Source organism: Penicillium vulpinum (assembly GCF_028829585.1).
Source record: "Penicillium vulpinum strain IBT 29486 chromosome Unknown utg000001l_segment0_segment0, whole genome shotgun sequence".
In the NCBI taxonomy this organism is placed as follows: domain Eukaryota; kingdom Fungi; phylum Ascomycota; class Eurotiomycetes; order Eurotiales; family Aspergillaceae; genus Penicillium; species Penicillium vulpinum.
Window position 1 is genome coordinate 7,232,190 of NW_026643241.1, and position 20,379 is coordinate 7,252,568.

The 20,379-nt window shown below is 45.3% G+C and overlaps 8 protein-coding genes across 8 annotated transcripts; 4 read left to right on the plus strand and 4 right to left on the minus strand.

Annotated features, from left to right (window-relative positions):
* Window positions 1-67: 67 nt before the first annotated feature.
* N7479_002581 (uncharacterized protein) lies at window positions 68-688 on the minus strand (the record flags this gene model as incomplete). The annotated part of the gene is made up of 1 exon (XM_057250278.1): window positions 68-688. One exon carries the CDS (start codon window positions 686-688, stop codon window positions 68-70), a length of 621 nt encoding a protein of 206 aa, XP_057114710.1.
* Window positions 689-1,608: 920 nt separating this feature from the next.
* On the minus strand, window positions 1,609-4,558 carry N7479_002582 (putative meiosis protein MEI2; the record flags this gene model as incomplete). Its single annotated transcript, XM_057250279.1, has 14 exons — window positions 1,609-1,814; window positions 1,865-1,967; window positions 2,022-2,101; window positions 2,154-2,197; window positions 2,259-2,287; window positions 2,340-2,357; window positions 2,476-2,506; window positions 2,564-2,582; window positions 2,639-2,705; window positions 2,765-2,800; window positions 2,857-3,090; window positions 3,162-3,599; window positions 3,653-4,364; window positions 4,425-4,558. The coding sequence occupies 14 exons, from the start codon at window positions 4,556-4,558 to the stop codon at window positions 1,609-1,611; spliced, it is 2,151 nt and encodes a 716-aa protein (XP_057114711.1).
* Window positions 4,559-7,825: 3,267 nt separating this feature from the next.
* On the plus strand, window positions 7,826-10,581 carry N7479_002583 (Rab GTPase-binding exocyst subunit SEC15; the record flags this gene model as incomplete). Its single annotated transcript, XM_057250280.1, has 9 exons — window positions 7,826-7,873; window positions 7,932-8,924; window positions 8,980-9,111; window positions 9,168-9,269; window positions 9,319-9,428; window positions 9,497-9,632; window positions 9,686-10,135; window positions 10,193-10,443; window positions 10,503-10,581. The coding sequence occupies 9 exons, from the start codon at window positions 7,826-7,828 to the stop codon at window positions 10,579-10,581; spliced, it is 2,301 nt and encodes a 766-aa protein (XP_057114712.1).
* Window positions 10,582-12,229: 1,648 nt separating this feature from the next.
* On the minus strand, window positions 12,230-13,417 carry hapE (CCAAT-binding factor complex subunit HapE; the record flags this gene model as incomplete). Its single annotated transcript, XM_057250281.1, has 5 exons — window positions 12,230-12,259; window positions 12,328-12,969; window positions 13,019-13,075; window positions 13,174-13,187; window positions 13,333-13,417. The coding sequence occupies 5 exons, from the start codon at window positions 13,415-13,417 to the stop codon at window positions 12,230-12,232; spliced, it is 828 nt and encodes a 275-aa protein (XP_057114713.1).
* Window positions 13,418-14,199: 782 nt separating this feature from the next.
* N7479_002585 (Fcf2 domain-containing protein) lies at window positions 14,200-15,148 on the plus strand (the record flags this gene model as incomplete). Its single annotated transcript, XM_057250282.1, has 3 exons — window positions 14,200-14,339; window positions 14,395-14,545; window positions 14,774-15,148. The coding sequence occupies 3 exons, from the start codon at window positions 14,200-14,202 to the stop codon at window positions 15,146-15,148; spliced, it is 666 nt and encodes a 221-aa protein (XP_057114714.1).
* A 159-nt stretch (window positions 15,149-15,307) lies between these two features.
* Window positions 15,308-16,594, minus strand: N7479_002586 (purine-nucleoside phosphorylase; the record flags this gene model as incomplete). Its single annotated transcript, XM_057250283.1, has 7 exons — window positions 15,308-15,352; window positions 15,406-15,685; window positions 15,737-15,939; window positions 16,002-16,066; window positions 16,131-16,210; window positions 16,263-16,341; window positions 16,393-16,594. The coding sequence occupies 7 exons, from the start codon at window positions 16,592-16,594 to the stop codon at window positions 15,308-15,310; spliced, it is 954 nt and encodes a 317-aa protein (XP_057114715.1).
* A 559-nt stretch (window positions 16,595-17,153) lies between these two features.
* N7479_002587 (mitochondrial 37S ribosomal protein uS10m) lies at window positions 17,154-18,299 on the plus strand (the record flags this gene model as incomplete). The annotated part of the gene is made up of 5 exons (XM_057250284.1): window positions 17,154-17,204; window positions 17,259-17,467; window positions 17,525-17,569; window positions 17,637-18,061; window positions 18,145-18,299. 5 exons carry the CDS (start codon window positions 17,154-17,156, stop codon window positions 18,297-18,299), a joined length of 885 nt encoding a protein of 294 aa, XP_057114716.1.
* Window positions 18,300-18,731: 432 nt separating this feature from the next.
* On the plus strand, window positions 18,732-20,122 carry N7479_002588 (tryptophan--tRNA ligase MSW1; the record flags this gene model as incomplete). The annotated part of the gene is made up of 5 exons (XM_057250285.1): window positions 18,732-19,118; window positions 19,181-19,261; window positions 19,327-19,430; window positions 19,479-19,597; window positions 19,674-20,122. 5 exons carry the CDS (start codon window positions 18,732-18,734, stop codon window positions 20,120-20,122), a joined length of 1,140 nt encoding a protein of 379 aa, XP_057114717.1.
* Window positions 20,123-20,379: the final 257 nt, after the last annotated feature.

The following is a 20,379-nucleotide window of genomic DNA, read 5'->3' on the forward strand; positions in this document are numbered from 1 at the left end:
GAAATACACGCCTGGACATCCCTTGGAATCCACCAAAAAAACACTGTACATAGAGGGGTATTGAGATTCAAAATAAACCGCTGAACAAATCATCGATAGCGTTCTTCTTCTTCTTTTTCTTTTTCAATGTAATGTTTGAGACACCGTCCTCGGTAAGGTTTTCTGTGGGCTTCTTCTCCTTGGTGACCTTTGAGGGGACTTTGGAAGGGGCCTTGGCATCAGACTGTAAAACCTTGACTGGGCGGGTGAGTGGCGCATCGTCAACCCGACGAATACGTTCCCCAAGATCTTCCTTTGCGACAATAGGAGTAGTCTTAGACTTGGTTACCACAGGTTGCACCTTCAGCTGATGACTGATCCCGGTGATTTTGGACAGTCGGGCCAACGCAGCTAGAAGCACGATTCCAAGAGTGGAAAACTGATTATCGGCAACGACAGTTGAGAAAGCGCTAGGGAAACAATTAGCCAGGTCGTTCGGCAAAACAATAGGACCACTTTCATACATGTAACATCTTGGGATTATGTAGGTGGCTAGGTGGGATTTGACCCCCGATCGGGCGAGATCCAAGGTGGCGCGCTTCAAAATGGATAGCCATTTCCACCATTTTGTTCGGCGATGCTGATTCTTGTTGCGATGAAAGATCAGATGGAGTGTTGAGTGGACTGCTAGGATTTCCTTGGTGTCCATGTTTTGTGTAGTGAGATGGAAAAGATGAAAAGTGGGTTTTTCCGATGTTGTACTTTTACTACACGATGTACGGAACTACATATATATACTTGCACGCTCTTCTAATTCTACTCTCTACTCTTCCAAAGAGATTTAAAATACTCATAACATTAATCTAACAAACTTCCCACCTCCTCCTTCCTCAAATTTTTTTTTGGATTTTCCAGATTTTCGAGAAAGAAATAGCAATAGAAAACGCCGAAAACGCCGAAAAAGCAGAAAAGACAGAAAAGAAAACGCTGAAAAGCTGAAATGCAGCAAAAAAAAATAGAAAAAGCAGAACACGAAAACGCCGCAAACGCCGAAAAAGCAGAAATAAGGGCAGGCTCACACCGAAGAGGCCATTCAATGTGCTCTGTGCTCCAGAGCACATTAATGAAACAAATGATGTTTTCCTGTGATTGAAGTAAATCACGGAGCAAGCGTGAGCATTGTGATAAGCAATATCGGAACCAAATCAAGAGGATATTGGAGATATTGGTGATCAAGCTCAGCCCTAGAAAGATATCGAATCGTTTTTTTTTTCATCTTTTTTTCATCTTTTCAACTTTTTTCATTCTTTTTTTCAAGATATGGATCGACAACCTCATATTGAAGGAAACGAATTCGGTGCGGCCACCGAATATGGTTGTCCAGTGAGGAAGAGGAAGAGACCGGCGTTGACGGCGCGGTAACTTGTGTCCATGAAGCTTCTTGATGTTGAAATGAATGGATTTTTTTTTGAGGTTGTTTTTTTGTTTTTGTTTTTGTTGGCATGGAGAACAATGATACATATGTATGGAATATGATGCTTCCAAGGGGCTTTTCAGAAGTTGCGAAAGGCTGTAGATGCGAGCATTTCGAGCCTTGGAAGAGCATCGGCTGACCCATGTAGGGAGAGCTTAATTTCGGTGTGAGATAAATTGACGATCCTCCGGTCGCATGGGAGAAAACTCGCCAGGGCCATAATGGACCGATCGTCGAGCAGAATGCTGGGGAGTGCGGAATGAACCTCGACCTCGGGGAGTCTGACTCCAGGGCTGCGATTGAGAACGCGCGCGGTCGGTGCGAGGCGTCGTTGGAGGTCGGCTTCGGGGTGAGAAGAGGCCTATAAAAGGGTTAGGGTAGATCCACAATCCAAAGGGCACGATATCTTACCTTGCTGAGTAGTGCTTGCAACTGAACGACGTAGCTTGCTGGCGTCATTAGGGCTCGGGAAAGGAGCTTCGGTGCCTCTTTGAGGGCCCTCAAGATAGAAGAGCTATATTCAGTCAATATCGGTACCAGAATAGGACAAGAAGAGGATTAAACTTACCCGGGGTTGTTCAGCATGAGGACGGGTCATAACATGGCTGTTCCTGAACTTGCTCACAAGAGCCTCCTTGCCTTGAAGTGCTATTAAAACTTGTCAGACATCATTCCTATCGATCAAGAATAGGACACGAACTAGCATAAGAAACTTCAGCTCGCTTATCGGAGATGCAGTCGGGCCTGTAATTGTCTTGAGTCAGCGAATGTGCCCTTTTTCTAGGGAAGATGGAGAGGAGCATACCAAGCCTTGCCGACTATAGCTTGCATGAGCTAAAAGAATCTAGTAAGTACATGTCACACACTGGCCCATGATATAACTCACGTTGAGAATGTCAATTGGCTGTAGATCATGTTAGTAAAATATCAGATGAAAGAGACGTTGGATGGAAGGGAATTGAGTAAAAGGACATTGGACAAAAGGAATATCAGGCAAAAAGGAAAACAACAGGAATACTTACATCACCGAAGTTCACGAATGCGTAACCAACGCTAGAAGGACAAAGGGTAAGTAACATCGAAAACAAACAATGACCAATTAAAACTTACTTGCAATGATGCGTGAAATCTAGATATATATTAGATTAGCCCGAAAAAGTGAATAGATCATCGAGAAACACTTACCCATGCGCAGATAGAGGAAGTCATACTTCCCATAGCTGGACTCGTCGATAATGCTTTTCAGCTCATTCTATTGGATATCACAATTAGGCTTTATGGCTTTCATATAAAGATGAGAGATAATCATACCACGGTAATCTTGTTAGGAATGTTGCGGATCATGACCTGCAATGAGACAATATGTAAGAAATCTGTCCTGCAGCAGATGGGGGAAAACTTACCGTGCTGCGAACATCCAATCCTTGCAAGATTCGGTCGGGATGGACAATATTTGCACTCGACTTGCCTGAATCATCAGAAGCTGGAGAGACGTTGACGTTTTCCTCAACCTCGTTCTCCTTGGACACAAGGTGATGTGGGGTCCTAGGGCTCTGAGGAGAGACACAGCTAGAATTTCGACTATGAGAGATGACAGGCCCTCTACCATATGCCTCCCTAACGTTGAACTCAAGACTCTGCATGAAACCAATATTAGCATTGCACTTCCAAGAACACAAAGGCAAAAAGGAGGAGAAAGAAAAAATACATCGAACTTGAACCCGTTGAGACAAGAGAAAGCATAAACTGCATGACGCACGTTGAAATATTCAACGTAGTATCGACTCATGCCTGCTTCCTGCTCGATGATCTTGCAAGTACGCAGCGTGCCAAGCGAAGCAACAACTTCTCTCACAGTGACTTCCATGGGTCGCATGGTCCACTGGCTTGGAATAGCGTACACAGAAAGCAGGAATCCACCATCTTGAGATACAGTGGCAAATGCGGCTCTTTTGGTTCCATTTTCTCCGTGGAAATTGGCGATTTCCTGGGAAGTGGTAGGAACAATCTGCCAGTCAGGACGAACTTGGCGAATTTTGTTGATGGCACCGACGGTATCTCGAAGATCGCCAAATGAAAACGAGACCATTCCCCTAGTGCTCAGGTGCTTGAGACAAACATCCTCAAGAGAAGGATATTCGGTAATCTTGATAAGTCAGCTTTGGTTTAATATAGGAACAGGTTGGCATTCAAACTTACTGGGAACATAGCAATAATTGAGCGGTGTGAAGTGTCGAAAGGGACATAGTGCGCCATAAAAGATCGATGCTTTCCAGTAGCCTCAGGAGGTCCAGCAGAGAGGGATTGTGAAGCGGTTATCTCAGTGGCACGACCAGCTTTGTTATCAGGGTTTCCAAGCCTCTGTATGTTTCCAGGGGAAGCATTGGTCCCTCCAGCTGCAGAATCGTGAATTGTTTCGAACAAGCTAGACACCAAACCCGTGTTTGGGTTGTATTCATAGCCAGTTTCTTGACGGTATGGCGAGTACTGAGCGTTAGCAATACCTGGCTGAACATCAGAGAGAGGGTTATTAGATCCTCCCACATGCGCCCTGGTATGAGTTGAGGAATAAGGCGTGTATCGCGTTCCACCAGAACCAGCTTCTGCAAGAGGTAGTTGAGAGGAAGCAAAAGACTGATTGAATTGGCTAGCCGAAGTGTCAGAAGCTTGAGCTGCGTTAATTGTATGAACTGACTGAGGTGAGATAGACGAGTACTGGAATTGACTAGTTAATGCCTGAGTGTTCGCCTGACCAGGAGCCCCGGGCGCGGCCAATTGAGTCGAGCTATCAGACCGTTCGAATTTCTGAGCTGGGCGCGCGTAGCCAGAAGTGGGGTTTGCAGCAGTTATCTGGGACACAGGAAGGCTAGGGCCCGACCGCGGTTCCATAGATAAACCAGCAAATGGGTCACTGTTACGCGTAAACGTATTAGGGCTGTTTTCACTTGGTTATGTATCAACAAGTACTTACCCGGTCGGACGGATTGTTTTCATCCCAGCAAATGACACAGGATTTGCTCGTTGAGCAAAAGCCTCATATCCCATAGGGGTGAAAGCTGCGAGCTGCTCTGAGGGCGATCCGCGGGTCGAAGGAGGTTTGTCCATGTTGGATTCTAAGTAACAGGATTGTGAGCAAAAGACTGTGTGCAAAAGACAACCTTGGAAGCCGACATACGAGCTATCAGATCGCGTTCCATAACGAAGCGGCGGAAATTGTAGCACTCAAAGAGATGATGGATGGAGAGTGAGTAGTGACTTTTTCGGATCAAGAGGGAGGGGGAAAAGAAGAAAAAGAAGCGTTGGCGATGGGGAAATGGGCCCTCTTATACATCGATCTATACAGCCCCGGATTTCATGGCGACTAAGCCTACAAACGAGCCACCCCGACAAAAAGATTGAGCGCTGCGCTAACAATCCGGCAGAGGAAGAAGCTTATGCTGACCCGTATCTATTATCAGACTGAGCAGCGTGGAATGGCTAGCTTTGGGTACATATCCGCCATATTACGGTAGAAAAGGGCCAAGGTATAGTTCTCATTCACGATTAAAGACTATGAAGTAGACCTTAGACATCTTATGTAGGTATGTAGAGACCTCACATGAGTCTTTGGACCCCAATGCACATCTTTAGAGCATCACAGTAAAACCTGGGCAGTAGTATTCTTCCAGCCATACTGTTCTTACAAGTTTTCAGCTGTTACAAGGGGAAGTTGGGATAGAAAGCTGCCAAAGAATAAATGCAATTTGAGCATGTAGAAAGCGAGATGGGGAATGAAAGGAAGGAGTTAATCAGTAGAAAGGAGAAAGATGTGTTCTCAGGGTGTTGGATTGTACGCGTACATATGCTGTATACATCTGATGTTGGCCAAGTTTTACGCTAGTGATCAAGCTAACACATATTGGGATTAGCCTTTCAAAGGCAGCCAAATACAAATACCTTATAAAGAAAGTGATATACTATACACTATTAAAGATACAGAACTAGAAAATCTGGTTTTAAATATCAGTTGGGCTTAGTATAATCCCAAAAAAAGACGTCAGAGAATGAGCCAGTTCATTGCACAACCACTAAGAATGTATAAGGTCCTCCATTACCTACGCTCCTATAGAGCACGGCTAGCGCTCTATAAGTCGATGTGGTAGGTATACGTCCGGCAGAAAGAAAAGTAGGATAAAAAAGAGACATGATTATACTCTTTTATCTAAGTACATAGTATGCAAATAAATGAAAGGGAAATTCTAGTATATTTATTCAAAACAATATCGTCTCCTCATCTTCCAACGATGCTGTCAATGAATCTAAAGCAAGATTAGATATTGATAATGTATACCTGTATTTTGAGAGTGACTACAGGTCCGGTCATCGATGATCCCAGGTGCATTCTGATTCTAAGATATAATACTTAGCTACATACATAGGTAGTGATAACATGTTTAGTAAAATTGAGTTATCGTTAAACTTTATATTAACTACTATGTGTTTTGGGATGGACCACTCGCTTGTGTGGTTTTGTACTCCATAGAGATATCCGAGATAATACAGTCGATACAACGAAGTGTGATAAATAAAAGTAAAGGTTAACAAAAGAAGTATAGGCCCTCTCCTTACTACGCCCTACCTAATCAGGTACCGACCCAACCTGATCTAGTACTCCCTGGCATAGTATATATAATAACTAGTATAATGATAATGTGGCGCTATAACATTGAGATAGAAAAATAGATGGGTATGGCCAGCAGAAATACCCACAGGCGATAATTATAGTGGATTTCAACTAACGAAGTACATAACTGTGGATATAACATCGATTTTTCTCAACTTTCAAATGAGCCTAAGGAAAGATAAGCAAGTAGTATTTTAACATGGAGCTTGTTTAATCGAATTGCTACTAAGAATGATTCCCAATTTATGATATAGAAGTGTGAAGAGCATTTTGAAATACACCACATACAGTATGTAAAAGCAAACCCATTCTTTTACTTTAGGAACACTTCAAATGTTGATGATTCTCAGAGGCAGATACCAATTATACTATATATATCCTGATATATCCTTTCTACCTAGTTTGAGAGTGAAGAAAATTGAGGTTGTAACTTTATGTATCTTTTGTATACCCGTGCCATACAAAAGGTGCAAAGGGTTTCAAATTCATAACTTGCATTTTACTCAACCCTTGAACTAGTCAAAAATTAAATAAGAGTGCTAAATGGTATATAATATAACTATGATTAGACTGTTCTAACACTAAGATTAATTCGAAACAATGCAGAAGTGTGAGAAGCACATTAAACAAACACTAGATAACTATAAAGATTGTATGTACTCCGTAGAACTTAAATGTTCAGTGTATTATACCCAATATTTCTGGTTAATGTTAGTACCAAATTAGCTAAAATCGGTCTAAATATACTATCTAGATCTATAATTTCCCTACCTATGTCGTGGGTTGAGAAAAAAATAGAATTTTTGATTTTTCAACCCCTTGTACCTTTTGTATGGTATGCGAATACAAAAGATACCTAATTTTGAATATCCATCGTTCACCGAAAATTATCGTTGGCTGGAGCGCACCAATACGGAGTACTACAGTGAAGGTGTATTGGGGCTTGGCACGATTACCTAATCCGTATGATTTCCAACCTGCCCAGGTGGGTGGAAGGTTGGTTGCTAGTTATCTGGTGATAATTTGTTATCCGGTGAAGCCTGAGCACCAACACCGGGTAACAACATACATAGTGTGTTGGTGGGTTTGCCACGGTTACTACAAGAGCTCACGAAGGCAGTTTAAACACCATTATGAATAGCAAACCCTTGCAACTGTATTCACCTATGAGTGAATTGAATATAATTCGATATTTTAACAAGCAAAAGGGGATGATGGGTTGGTACAAAAAGGGCTCCCTATAGGCGGTCAGCCAACTCTTAGGTGGACGTCCGGCAGAAAGAAGAGCGGTAAAAGGAGAGTATTTAAGAAAAACCTCGATTATATACTAAAACTTGATTCAATTAGGTTTTGAAAAATAGAAGTTATATCTCTTAGTAGTATTTAATCTATCTTGAAGAGTAAAAATAAATTAATTAAAGGGTAAGTCTAGTATATTCATTAAAAAAGCAAATGTAATTGGACATTTTGATGAGGAAAAGGGTGCTCAGGTGGGTCGGCAGAAAAAGGGCTACCTATAAGCGGTAAGCCAACTCACACACTCAATAGCCAATCAGAATGCACGATTCACATGCACACCCTCACCAACATACATACATGGCTGTGAGTAGGTATAAGCTTGAGATCATCTACCCTGGATAAGATTGCAAGCTTAGCAAGTGAGAAGTATTGACTATCGGGCTTTCCTCTTGCTATGAATTTGACCCATTATGCCCCCCATGGCTCCAATGCTCAATGAGCCACACGTCTTGAACCAAGTGAGCCAGCCTACACGTTGAAGAATGTACCTCAATAAGCTGACGCTCGTGTTCCTAGATTATCATTTCACCCTCCGATACAGACTATCTGGATCAGCTCATTCCTTCAATCAGAGATTACAGCGTTGGAAACCGCACTCCACAACTCCTGCAGTCACTGTCCCGGTTCGCGGGCGACAAGGAGTCCGAGATCGAAAGCATATGCAATACAAACCACCAGGAGTTCGTCTCATCTGTCAATTCACTTCTTCGGATTCGAGAAGGGACAGTGAGCTTGACAGCAGAGATTCTGGACTTGAATCAATCTATTCAAACCAGTACCGAACACCTGGCCGAGCAGAAGAAAGCACTGGTGGAGTCGCGTGGCCACCGGCAGAATATTGACGAGACCAGTCGCGCTATTCAAGATTGCTTAGAGGTGCTGCGTCTAGCAAACCAAGTCCATGACCTCTTAGCAAAGAAGAACCACTACGCAGCCTTGCGGGCGCTGGAGGAATTGCAAAATGTCCATCTGAAGGGGGTGACGCAATACAAAATTGCAGTCATGATACAACGCTCAGTTCCAGCAACACAGAGAGCTATCGCGGAAGCAGTAATGTCAGATCTCAATACCTGGCTTTACCGTATCCGAGAAATGTCTCAATACCTCGGGGAAATTGCGCTCTTCCACACAGACCAGCGGAAAACAAGACAAAAGCAACGCGCGGCAAAAAATCCTTATCTAGAGCATTTCAATTTGAACTCCGCGATCGAATTGGTGGCCGATGAAGACGAGGAATATGACCTGCTCCAGAATGAAGATCTTCAGGTTGACTTTACACCACTGTTCGAATGCTTGCATATCCATCAATCTTTGGGACATATGGATAAATTCCGGATTGAATACGCAACCACCCGCCGAAAACAGAAAGAGCTCTTGCTTCCGTCTTCTATCACACTTGTTGATGAAGATGGTTCTAGTCTACACAATCTCTTGGAAGAGATGGCTGGATTTGCTATTGTTGAACGGGCCACAATGAAAAGAGCCCCGGATCTTAGATCATCCGTCGATGTAAGAAACCATATCCCCCTTTCCCTTGGATGATCTGACTCATTCCTCTAAATAGATTGACGAGCTGTGGGATTCGATGTGCCAAGGGGCTGTATTGTTGATATCGAAAGCGCTTCATGAAGTCGACAACGCTGAAAGCATTCTTAGCATCAAGAATCTGATTGGTTTATTCATGCAGACAATGAATGTAAGTAGGCTCATCTCTATTATCTCGCGCTCAAATAGCTAATATCCATACAACAGACGTGGAACTTCCCCGTGCGAGTCTTTGATGAATTCTTGTTGACACTCTTTGGCAAATATGCCGAACTTCTGAAGAAGAGATTCAGTGACGATTTCCAAGAGGTACGGCTGTTTCTCTCTACCAATCTATTCCGAATACTGACACTGCCAGATTGTATCAACGGATGATTATATGCCCATGCCCATACAGACCGAAGAGGAGTATGACAAGGTTCTCAACGTCAGCTGGTACAGCCCTGAACAACCTCGTGAGGAACAAGCGTAAGTTGTGAATCAGCATAGGCCTGTTGGTCTTTATTCAGACCCAACTGATCATTGGCTCGGCTTAGATTCCCATGCATATTACCATTCTCCCGAATGTATCCACTGTGTTGCATTGATATCCAGAATTTCCTGAATCAGTTCTATTTCTTCGCAAATGATGGCTTCGCCAACACAAATGTGATTGATGAGACACTGAAGAATGTGAGTCCAAAACAACATACTCAATACCCATGACTCGACAACTAATCTAGCAGGATCTGGATGACCTCCTTTCACAAAAAGTCTGCGACATTTTAGTGGAGCGTCTTTCCTCGCAATATCTAGGTCAAATCGTTCAGATTTTGATTAACTTAGAACACTTCGAGCTAGCTTGCCGCGAGCTGGAACTCTTATTGGCAGCAGCGCGATCACAGAACTCCACTGGCATTTCAATCGCATTGAGGGCTACTGAAAAGTTCAAAAGCAACAAGAAGGCAGCTGAGAAGCGTATCTTCGAGGTAGTCAATTCCAAAATTGATGACCTTATCGAGACAGCAGAGTACGAGTGGATGTCCCCTACACCTCCCACAGAGCCGAGCAATTACATGCAAACCTTGACTCGATTTCTGTCTAATATCATGAACTCCACATTGTTGGGTCTGCCAACGGAAATCAAAGAGCTCATCTACTTTGACGCCCTTAGCCATGCTGCTAACATGATTCTGGTGGGTTTTCTATGGACCCCAATCCGTTGAAGTGTAGATTTTCTAACCACAATACAGGCGCAACCATTGTCCCCAGATGTGAAGAAAATCAATCCCAATGGAGTGGCAGCATTAGCAAAAGATGTTGAATACCTCGCTGAGTTTGTGGATAGCCTAAATGTCCCAATTCTTCGTGAGAACCTCGACGAGTTACAACAAACTGTGCAGTTGATGCAAGCAGACAGCGCAGATGAGTTTTACGACATTTCCACAAGGAACAAGAAGTATGGACGCGTTGATGCCATGCAAGGGCCCATTTTGCTTGAAAAGTACAGTTTGAAATCTGCATTTCATTGCCGTGAACTACCCGCTAACTAGTTATGAATAGGCTCACACGCAATGTTCAAGCCCCCACGAAAGCGGACAAGTTTGCGACTCTTTCATCACGCTTCAAGAAAACTGGATAGATCTATGAGTGTGTTATGTGTAATGCAATGTTTAATTACAACGATAAAGTATCTATCAGAAATCACAATTTGCAGCTCTCCTAACACTTAACATTTTCAACTCTTCAATCATCTGAATCTGCGTGGATTTATAAATGGTGCGAAGTATTGTCGTCTGAACGAACAAAAATCGAAGATGCTCAAGCGGTCTGCGCGACAGGTCTCGCGCTTGCTCTTTTCAGAGATGTTTGTCAACTTTCTGGCTCTTGACCTTTCTCCTCTTTTTTTTGTCTCCATCCCGAATCACTCATCATTATTTGTCACCAATTGACTCACCGCTCACATATCAAATCGAACAATCAAAAGAATATGTTCCAATATCAAGCTTGATTCCAAGCTCTCCGAGCCCAACGTTGGAACCTTGGAAGTTGATGGAGCTTATTCATCTTTAGAGGTAGGTAGGTGCTTTGACGGCAAGGTTGGTCACCACACTTCGCTTGTCCCTTCCTATCTAGGTATATCTATCTAATTATTATTCATCTCATAGTTCAACAGCGAGAAGCTCGCTAACCTCCTTAGCAGGAAGTAAACTTCTGTCGACACCAACTACAGACAGGCGAAAAGTCACTTGCAGGCCTTCGCCTCGTAGTCCACCGCACTCAAGTGCGGTCTCTCGATATACGCGATCATTACTGGCAAGTAAGCTTAGCCAGCTCCTAGGAACCCCTCAATCATCGAGTGAAATCGCAAGTTTCACCACCTTCTTCCCTCGTATCTTCTAGCTACCGTCCACGCATCTCTTCAACCTTATATCGACACCACGCGCTCGCCGCGTACTGGAGACTTTATAAGGCTTTCTTAATTCACACTTACACTAGCTTCGAGAAATTATATAGATGTGTCACACTAAGTCCAATACACCTGATGGTGCCACTACTCCGTAATTATTCGTTTTTAAGTGGTGCGCCGCCTATGCTGAATTCATTAAGGCGTGTAGCTAAATATATATTTTGGTTTAGCGTTGACCCGGCAATTCTTCCCTACGACCGTTAGCTATAATCCCGGTACTTATTAGTAGCTTAATAGCCTTCGCCACACTGACGCCAAGTGGTCTGAGTCCGTACTAATCAGCACCTTTTCGAACTTGGTTATTTCTGAGAATCAACCTCTCGCTACAGAATATTCACCCCAATTATTCTTGCAACAACTTACTCTACGACACAAGCGCTACTTCCAATCAGCAGTAGTAGGGCAATAAGCCCGCAAACGCTCCCTCTAAGCTAAAGTAGTTTTACACTAGAACTGGTAAAAAAAAAGCCATATGAAACGACTTCAGACCATTGAGAATGTCTTCTGTTTCTCAGATTGTAACCTAGGCTTACTCCCAGACCTACAAGAGATGTAGGAATATACATGACACTGCTAACAATCAACAAAGTAAACCACACAACCATCAGAATGCCACATGTGATTTCCTTTTTTTCTGACCAGGATCAAACTTGCACTCATCCTGCACATAAAAGAATCTCGAAAGATCAGAAAGATCGGGAGTCACTTCATCACCACTACAGCATTGTCCTTGCCTTGGGGGAAATAAAACAACAAAGGAATCAAATAAGTAAGGAATAAAAAGAAAACAGACCAAAATTCGCCTTGAAACACGCATCAACTAAATTAAAATGCCGGACCGGACCATGTCCTAATGACACGTTCACTTGACCAAAATTAGCTTGTCTTCTAAAGATGAGAAATATGACAGCGACGTACCTGCTGGGGAGGGAGATGCGGGTAGGCGTACATCCCCTCGAACATTTGGGATTGAGGCTGACCATATGCCGCATTTGGGTCTGATTGAACGGCTCCGGGATACATAGCAGGTTGCGGGCGGTATTCCTGCTCTTGAGGCATACCGTGCTGGCCAAGGGAGGCGTAGTCGGCAGGGCCCATGTGCTGGTGTGGTTGAACTCCATGCGGGGCAGGAGGCATCTGGCCAGGAGCAGCAGAAGGACCTGGGGCGGCACCAGCAGCCTGACTCGTCCGCTTGGCATGAGAGGTTGCCTCTTCGCGGGGAACTATATCAATCAGGAAGTCGAACATGTCTGATTTGGATAGAGCGGCGGCGATGTCGGATCGCTGGAGTGTGCGACGTTTGTTATCCTCGGCGTGGATCCAGGCGCGCATAGTCAGCTCGGTGATGAAAATATCACAACCCTTGGCGAACAAGATGGGCGCTTCTGCGGATATCATCTTGACTTCCGGGTCCGCCTTCATCACCTTCTTGATACGGGCCAATGGCAACTGGTGGATTTTGTAATCGTGGTTGTCCGACTCCAGGTGGTTGATAACATGTTGCCAGTAGGTAGTTAAGATATCACGCGCGGTTCCTTGAAGGCCTTGGTTTACCTGGTTCTAGTGAGTATTGGAGCTCGATATGTGTCTGGTCATTCCAGAAGCTTACATTGGCCCAGGTACCGGTGTACAACTCGGCAACTGGCGCATAACCTTGTGCAGAGAGCTATTTTACCCAAATTTGATTAGTTGCTACCCAAGATATTTCGCGCGATCATCATAGAGTGAGGGTAAGGCTCGCGTGTCTCACCGCGATGGACATACCGCTGCGCTAGCACCTATAGAGAATGGCCGTTGTCAGTTTCCATTTCAATCGATTATGTAGCCGAGGTGTAGCAATGAAGCCTGGAGTAGCACTTTAATGCGACCTCGGTGCGTAGTCCCCGCGCATAGCTTCAGCGCAATGATAAACTTGGCGCTTACCATAATGACCTCCATTTCTAACATCATAGATTGGCTGCGGCTGTTGTCTGCCTTGTTGCGCTGTGCCTTGAGGGGATTGCTCCATGCTTGCTTTGCTTTTGAGCTATCTGGGCCTCTGGGGGAGTGTGTCGGATAGATGGTGCTTTTGAGGGACGAGGATGCGACGCGACGTGGTGTGGGATGCAGTGAGGCGGAGTTGAGGATATGAGAACAAAGAACAAATGAAGGCAGTATAAAAGCTGTAATCAGATGAGTGTCACAATCAGAGACTATGGGAAACTTGTTGTGTTCCAGGTTAAGGCGCGTTGGGTGCCAAGCTAGAGGTGTTCAGCTGTCTGAAGTTCCCCGGAGCCACACCCCTCCGAGGTCGATGTTGTATAATACCTATACAATGTATGGATGTGATATAGGGGGTTATCTCTAAGATGGTAAGATGAATTCTCTTGCATTTAATTAGGTCTAATTTAAAATAATAGAAGAGGGTTGTAAAGCATTGTATTATTCTATTGCAATGATAGAAATGTGCATTTGTATCTATAATCTGGGAATATTTAGAACAAATACCTCTGATAGGTGAATCCCTTGGGGCCTTCAACTTTCAATACATGGCTGTATCATTCGGGTGGTACTTGACAAATAAGTACTAGTACTTCCTATATCACGAGTAAACAGGTATTTTGATAGTACCGAGTACAAAAGCAGAAGTACCTTCAGTCACATGATATCACTCCACTCGCACTAAGCAGAAATTTCTCATAAACGTTTTTCCGGCCCCGGGAAGGAGCAAGCAAAGCTACGAAAAATATAAATTCTCTCCACTCACCTTACAACTTCTTGAGCTTTTGCTACCCTCCCTATTCACCAGGGATGGCTGACTCAACATGTGTAAAGGATGTTCAGGAAGACCTGACTGATGATCAGATCCAGCAGTTGCTTCTCGAGGCAGAGGCTCGACTGAAAGGTCCCAATACGCTGAGCACCCAGACTGATGATCTCGCATCTCTCAGGTATGGAAACCTTTTTCCAGCTCAATAAGCTGGGATATAGGCTAACCTAATCTAGGATCCCGAAGTTGACACCTGGGTCCTCGTTGGAAACGTACATTCGCCAGGGAGATGATGTTGCTACTGTCGATGCCGCAAAGATCGCCGATAAAAAGCAGAAGGAGTTGGCCAACTCTCTCCGCACGGTTGAGATCAAGAAACCAAATACAGTGAGTCACCCAATTGCCCCCTCTGTTTCCATTTCTTTTTTTTTTTGCTATGAGGAAAATATTCCCAACGCGAAGCGCTTGATGCGGCGTAAGCAGTCCGTTTTGGGCTGTGCTGCACCAGTGAGAGCCTTTTATATTCATAGTTACTCTGAGCATTCATCACAATTACTATCTTTTCTCGGTGTGCGATATTTATGGCCAATTGCTAACAATCCTCACCTTTGATAGGACAAGCCTACTGCTGGACCCGAGTGGTTCAACCTCCCGAAGACAGAAATGACCACCGAGCTTAAGAGAGATCTGCAGCTCATCCGGATGCGCTCTGTGCTTGATCCCAAGCGTCATTACAAGAAGGAAAATGGCAAGGCCAAACCGCCAGATTTCTGCCAGGTCGGAACCATCATTGAGGGTCCTACTGAGTTCTTCAGCAATCGTATCACCAAGAAGGACCGCAAGAAGAACTTCGTCGAGGAAACCTTGGCACTGGAGCGTGGCACCAAGCGCTTCCAGTCCAAATACAGGGAAATTCAAGCCAAAAAGACAAGTGGAAAGAAGTCATTCTACAAGGAGCTGCAGGCAAAGAGAACCCGGAAGAACAAGTGAGATTTCGGTCTATACTTTCGTCAAGCTATGCCAGGAATGGCAACCAACCCACATTGGCTATGGCCGACACCTCAGCCAAATCGCTGCTCGGATCTTAATATGCCGGACCCAGATTGTCACGATCTGAGATCATCATATGCATCTGCACCAAGCCCAGTCTTAAACTTGATCAAAGACATCCACAAGGGTTTCGACAACCAGTTTCTGGATCGATGTCAATATCATTGTCTTCAAAAGGATTGGTGTAATGGTCTCACCTGCATGTCAATGGCTGCCGCGCGGCCGGCTTCAAGGACCTCCTCGTGTCCTGCCATACCCTCTTCTAGAAGCGCGCTCAGTTCGCCTGCTGCTTTATTCTGGAGCAAATCATCATCTCCTCGAGGCACAGGAGACAACACGGCTTTGTTAGTGACCAAACTGAAGGCAAGCACTCGCAGGCCACAATGTCTGGCAGTGACAATCTCCGGTACTGTGGACATACCAACCACATCGGCACCAAGCATTCGAAGCATCCGGCTTTCGGCTCTTGTTTCATAGCTTGGTGCTATCAGAATCGAACTCAAAGGAGATTAGTGTGAGATGACTTACGTGGGACCTCCGCAGAATGCATATACACCCTCGTGCAGCTTTCTCTTGCTTTCCGGGGATATGACTTTCTTCCATGACTGATGCACATGGCGACGGAGCTCAAGGTCATAGGCGTCAGACAGGGGTGGGAATCGCACTCCAAATTCGTCTTCATTAGCTCCCCTCAATGGATGAGTTCCTGCCAGACCTGCGAGGAAGAGATGCTGTATCGCGGTGTCAGATTAACTCCACTCGATAGCATAGCTTTGATGAGGATTTCTCTTACATCATTCAATAGAACGATATCCCCCACAGAATAATCAGAATTTAAACCTCCTGCCGCATTGGTCACTACCGAATATCATTAATTCTTGCCGCTCTGTATCATTTATCATCATAATCATGTAGAACTTACAGACAACCGTATTCACTTGCAACTGCTTGAACACTCGAATTGGGAATGACACTTGATCAATCGAGTGCCCCTCGTAGTAACTAAGCCAAGGTCAGCTGTGATATTGCAAACAGAGAGAGGGCTTAAGCTGACTGAGCACGGCCAACCATCAATACCGCAGGGATTTTCTGGCCAAGAAGACCAAAAACCAGCTTTCCAGCATGTCCAACGACTGTGGAATGTTAGAACCTCTGCTTTCCTGAGACCGAAAAAGATGACCAACCTGTTGAGCGAGGGAAGTGAGGAATGGATGCATAGTCAAATTCAATCCGTGACTCGGAGTGAATAGTATCTGCAAGCCCGCCTAGTCCTGAACCGCATACAATTGCGACGTGAGGCTTTTGCAGGCTCTCTGGCAACTTAGCTCTGAGATAAGAAACCGCTTCGTTGGCCCGCTCGAACGAAGACAGCTCTGTCTTTGTCATTTTTGCAGAAGTCAGACTGGTCGTATATACTTGAAAGAAAATAGAATATGTTAAGTGGAAAGTAGTATTGAGCGAAAAAGCGATGTTTCCAAGTGCGGAGTCACATGGTTCCATTGCCTAGGTCGCTAGTTTGGCGGGGGTGCAACGAGCCGATTCATAATAGAAAACTTTCAAGATAAGCAGGATAACCACTTGGGAATGTCTAATAACTTATTGGATAGAATACCCCATCTAAAAGCCTGGAGTAAGAGAGCTGATCACCTATGAGGGAGCACATCTATATGGACGGTAACATAGGGCATCGGTTGCACATTCGGAGATTTAATCATATAGGATCAATTATCAACCCCTGACAACTGATCTAGTTGCCCTTATCATTTATATCAATGGGATAATAATATAATAACCATATGGTAGATATCACTCACTGTACTCCGTACACACATTGTAGTTCAGTCGCTTTCTCTATATCCAGTTCCCCACTCACCGCCCTGAACTCGCTCCCCGAAAAAACCCATCCGCTAACAACAACGAATCTTCCCCAAAATCACGATTAACAATGTTCTCATACACATCGCGCTCCTTAATTGGAGTGAGCAAGCACCTCAGGGTATGTTCTTCATTTTGTTTGACTCATAATTGGCGCTAACAGCTCCTTGGGAAGGTGCCTGTGCCATTCCGCTCTCTATCAACCCCAACCCAGCCAACTCCGCCGGCGCAAGAGAAGAAGCCCGTCCAAGACCCGACACCGACACCTACACCAGTTGCTCCTGCAGAAGCTGCCCCTGTGGCCCCTACTCCTGTCGCTACGCCCACCGCAACTCCCGCCGCTACACCCGCCGCTACCGCCCCTGCATCGACTGCCCCAGTAGCGTGAGATACTCTTCAAATCAGTATGAGTTGAGTTTGTTGCTGATTAAGACAATTCAGATCGACCGAAGCCGAGAAGATCACCAAGCCTAGCGTTAAGGAATGGTTAGTATCCGAGGCGATTGGCTCAATGTCAAAACATATCAAAGATCACTGCTCACAGTTTGGTTAGGTCTGAACGGTTAGGAGTATTCGGTGAGGAGAACCGACTCCCCCGAAGCGTGCAAGCCATATACCTACGTCCTTTGCGGAGAAAGGCAGAGTACGGCCTCCCAGTCTGCGACCTTCAATTGCGATCATACAGCGTCCGTAACGTGGAGTTCTTCGCGGACTTCGCCATCCGTGCCGCTTACTACCTCAACCTCCCCGTTTCTGGGCCTGTGCCTCTCCCTCGCATCGTTGAACGCTGGACCGTACCCCGAAGCAACTTCGTGCACAAGAAGAGCCAGGAGAACTTCGAACGAATCACTCTCCGTCGACTTGTTCAGATCAAGGATGGAAACCCACAAGCGGTGCAGGCGTGGCTTGCATTCCTCCGGAAGCACGCGTTTTATGGAGTCGGTATGAAGGCAAATATCTGGGAACATGATAGTCTCGGTATGGTTACACTTTTCTTCCTTTCTTTTTCGCCTAGGCGACGTCTTCAATGATCAAGGTACTAACCATCGATTCTATAACAGATGCTGGTAAGGCTATGGATGCTTCTGTCGCCGAGGTGGAAGAAGCCCTTCGCCCCGACCTCGCGCAATTCGGCCAGCGGAAGGACAACTCGGCCCCGGGCACGATATTCGATACTTTGAACAGTGAGCGATTCGCAGAGCGCAGAGGTCTATAGATCGAATGGTGATCTACTGCCGAACTTGTATACCCGTGAACATCCGGACTTGGTGTCTTTGCTGCAGGCGCTGTCTTATATTCAAAAGCCTTCTTGATCTAGGCCATATGTATTTTACTTGTTTTACTATTCTCATTTAAGCCCGGATGAAAGAAAGCTTATAGATACTAGAAGTTTGCTCTCCACAACCGGGTCCCCATTAGATGTATCACACCGATATTATGTGTAGTATCGGAATTTGCTTATCGTAAGTGTAGACAATGATGCCAGTACATTTTTATGCCGACGCATTGTACGACATGGATCACGTGATATATTTCGCGTTTCGCGTTTTTCAGGGTCGTCGAGGGCTACGGCAGTACGAAATAATTGCACTTGGAATTTTCCATTCTCGCACCGATTGAGTGTTTGTTGGAGATGTCTGTCAACGCGATGCGTCATGAATTTGCCTCGCTGAGGTCATTGCGTGCGAAACATCTCCATATCCGTCCAAGTGGACTCTCCCTTCTCCCAAGGAGATGCCATCGATGGAACAGCTCAAACACTACGCCGCCAGCGCAAGAGCCCGTTATATTTTCTGGGATCCAGCCCACTGGCGTGCCTCATTTAGGCAATTATCTAGGAGCTTTACATCAATGGGTGAAGCTCCAGGACAATGCAGCTGAAGGAACCAAGCTACTTTTCTCTATTGTTGATCTACATGCATTGACAGTACCGCAAGATCCAGCCCAATTGAAGAGATGGAGAAGGGAAGCTTTTGCAACATTGCTCGCTGTGGGCTTGGATCCTAAGCGCTCTACCATATTCTATCAGTCCAGTGTAGGTTCCGTCTTATAGCCGTCGGTTGCAAAGTATAAAGACTTTATATTGACATTCATCAGGTGCCGGCACATACTGAGCTGATGTGGATTCTCAGCACGGTGGCTTCTATGGGATATCTGTCGCGTATGACACAGTGGAAGGTGAGTGGCTCTGTAATCTTTATATCCGAAGGCATTTTATTGACCCCCTCCAGAGTAAGCTACAGCTACCAGAAGACACCACGCTGGATGATTCGACGGCGCGCGCACAGCTGCGACTTGGTCTTTTCTCCTATCCAGTACTCCAAGCTGCTGATATCCTTGTGCACCGGTATGCTTTTCGTCTACATTAGCGGGTTCTTTTACTAATGGTCACCAGAGCCACTCATGTCCCCGTTGGAGAAGACCAAAGACAGCACTTGGAATTTTCCAGATATACAGCAAACAGCTTTAACCACCTCTACGGGCCGATCTTCCCCATCCCGGAGGCATTGATATGTAAGATACCAGTTGCCGGTTCCAGAAGGGGCAAAAAAAGGAACACAAGGAACAAACCAGATACTAAATTGACCAGCCCCTGCCAAGCGAGTGATGTCCCTTAAGGAACCCACCTCAAAGATGTCCAAATCGCACGCCGATGAGAAATCCCGGATCATCCTTACCGACTCGCCGGAGGAAATCCGCAAGAAAGTCAAGGTAGCCCTGACGGACTCAGAAGCAAGCATCACCTACGACCCGACCTCTCGACCTGGCGTATCTAATCTCATTGAGATCCTAAGCCACCTGGAAGGTGTATCATGCGAGGAGATTGCGGCCGACTTCCACGGCGCGAGTCTCCGGTCGCTCAAAGAACATGTTGCAGAGCGGATTGCCCATCATTTGCAAGAGATCCGTGATCGCTATACCACGATCATGCAGGATAACACTGGATACCTGGAGTCTGTGGCTGAGGAGGGAGCCGAAGCAGCGCGGGCCAACAGTCGGGTGACCATGCGGCAAATTCGGGATGCGATGGGATTGTGAGTGGCAAGTAAGATGTATAGATCATGTACAATAATAGTAGAGCAGTGAATGACTTGTATATTAAAAATACACAGCCTTGAAACATCGAGTCAGATGTGTAGACCAACAGTTAGTCTACACTAAACAAAGGTTGGGCTAAAGTGGAGTCATCTGCGTCATTAGCCTCCACCACGTATGTCGCCTACGTATGCTAAGGATCTATACGATCCGTTCTCGATTTTTTTGCAGACGGAATAATTTGAGTGATGGAGACTTAG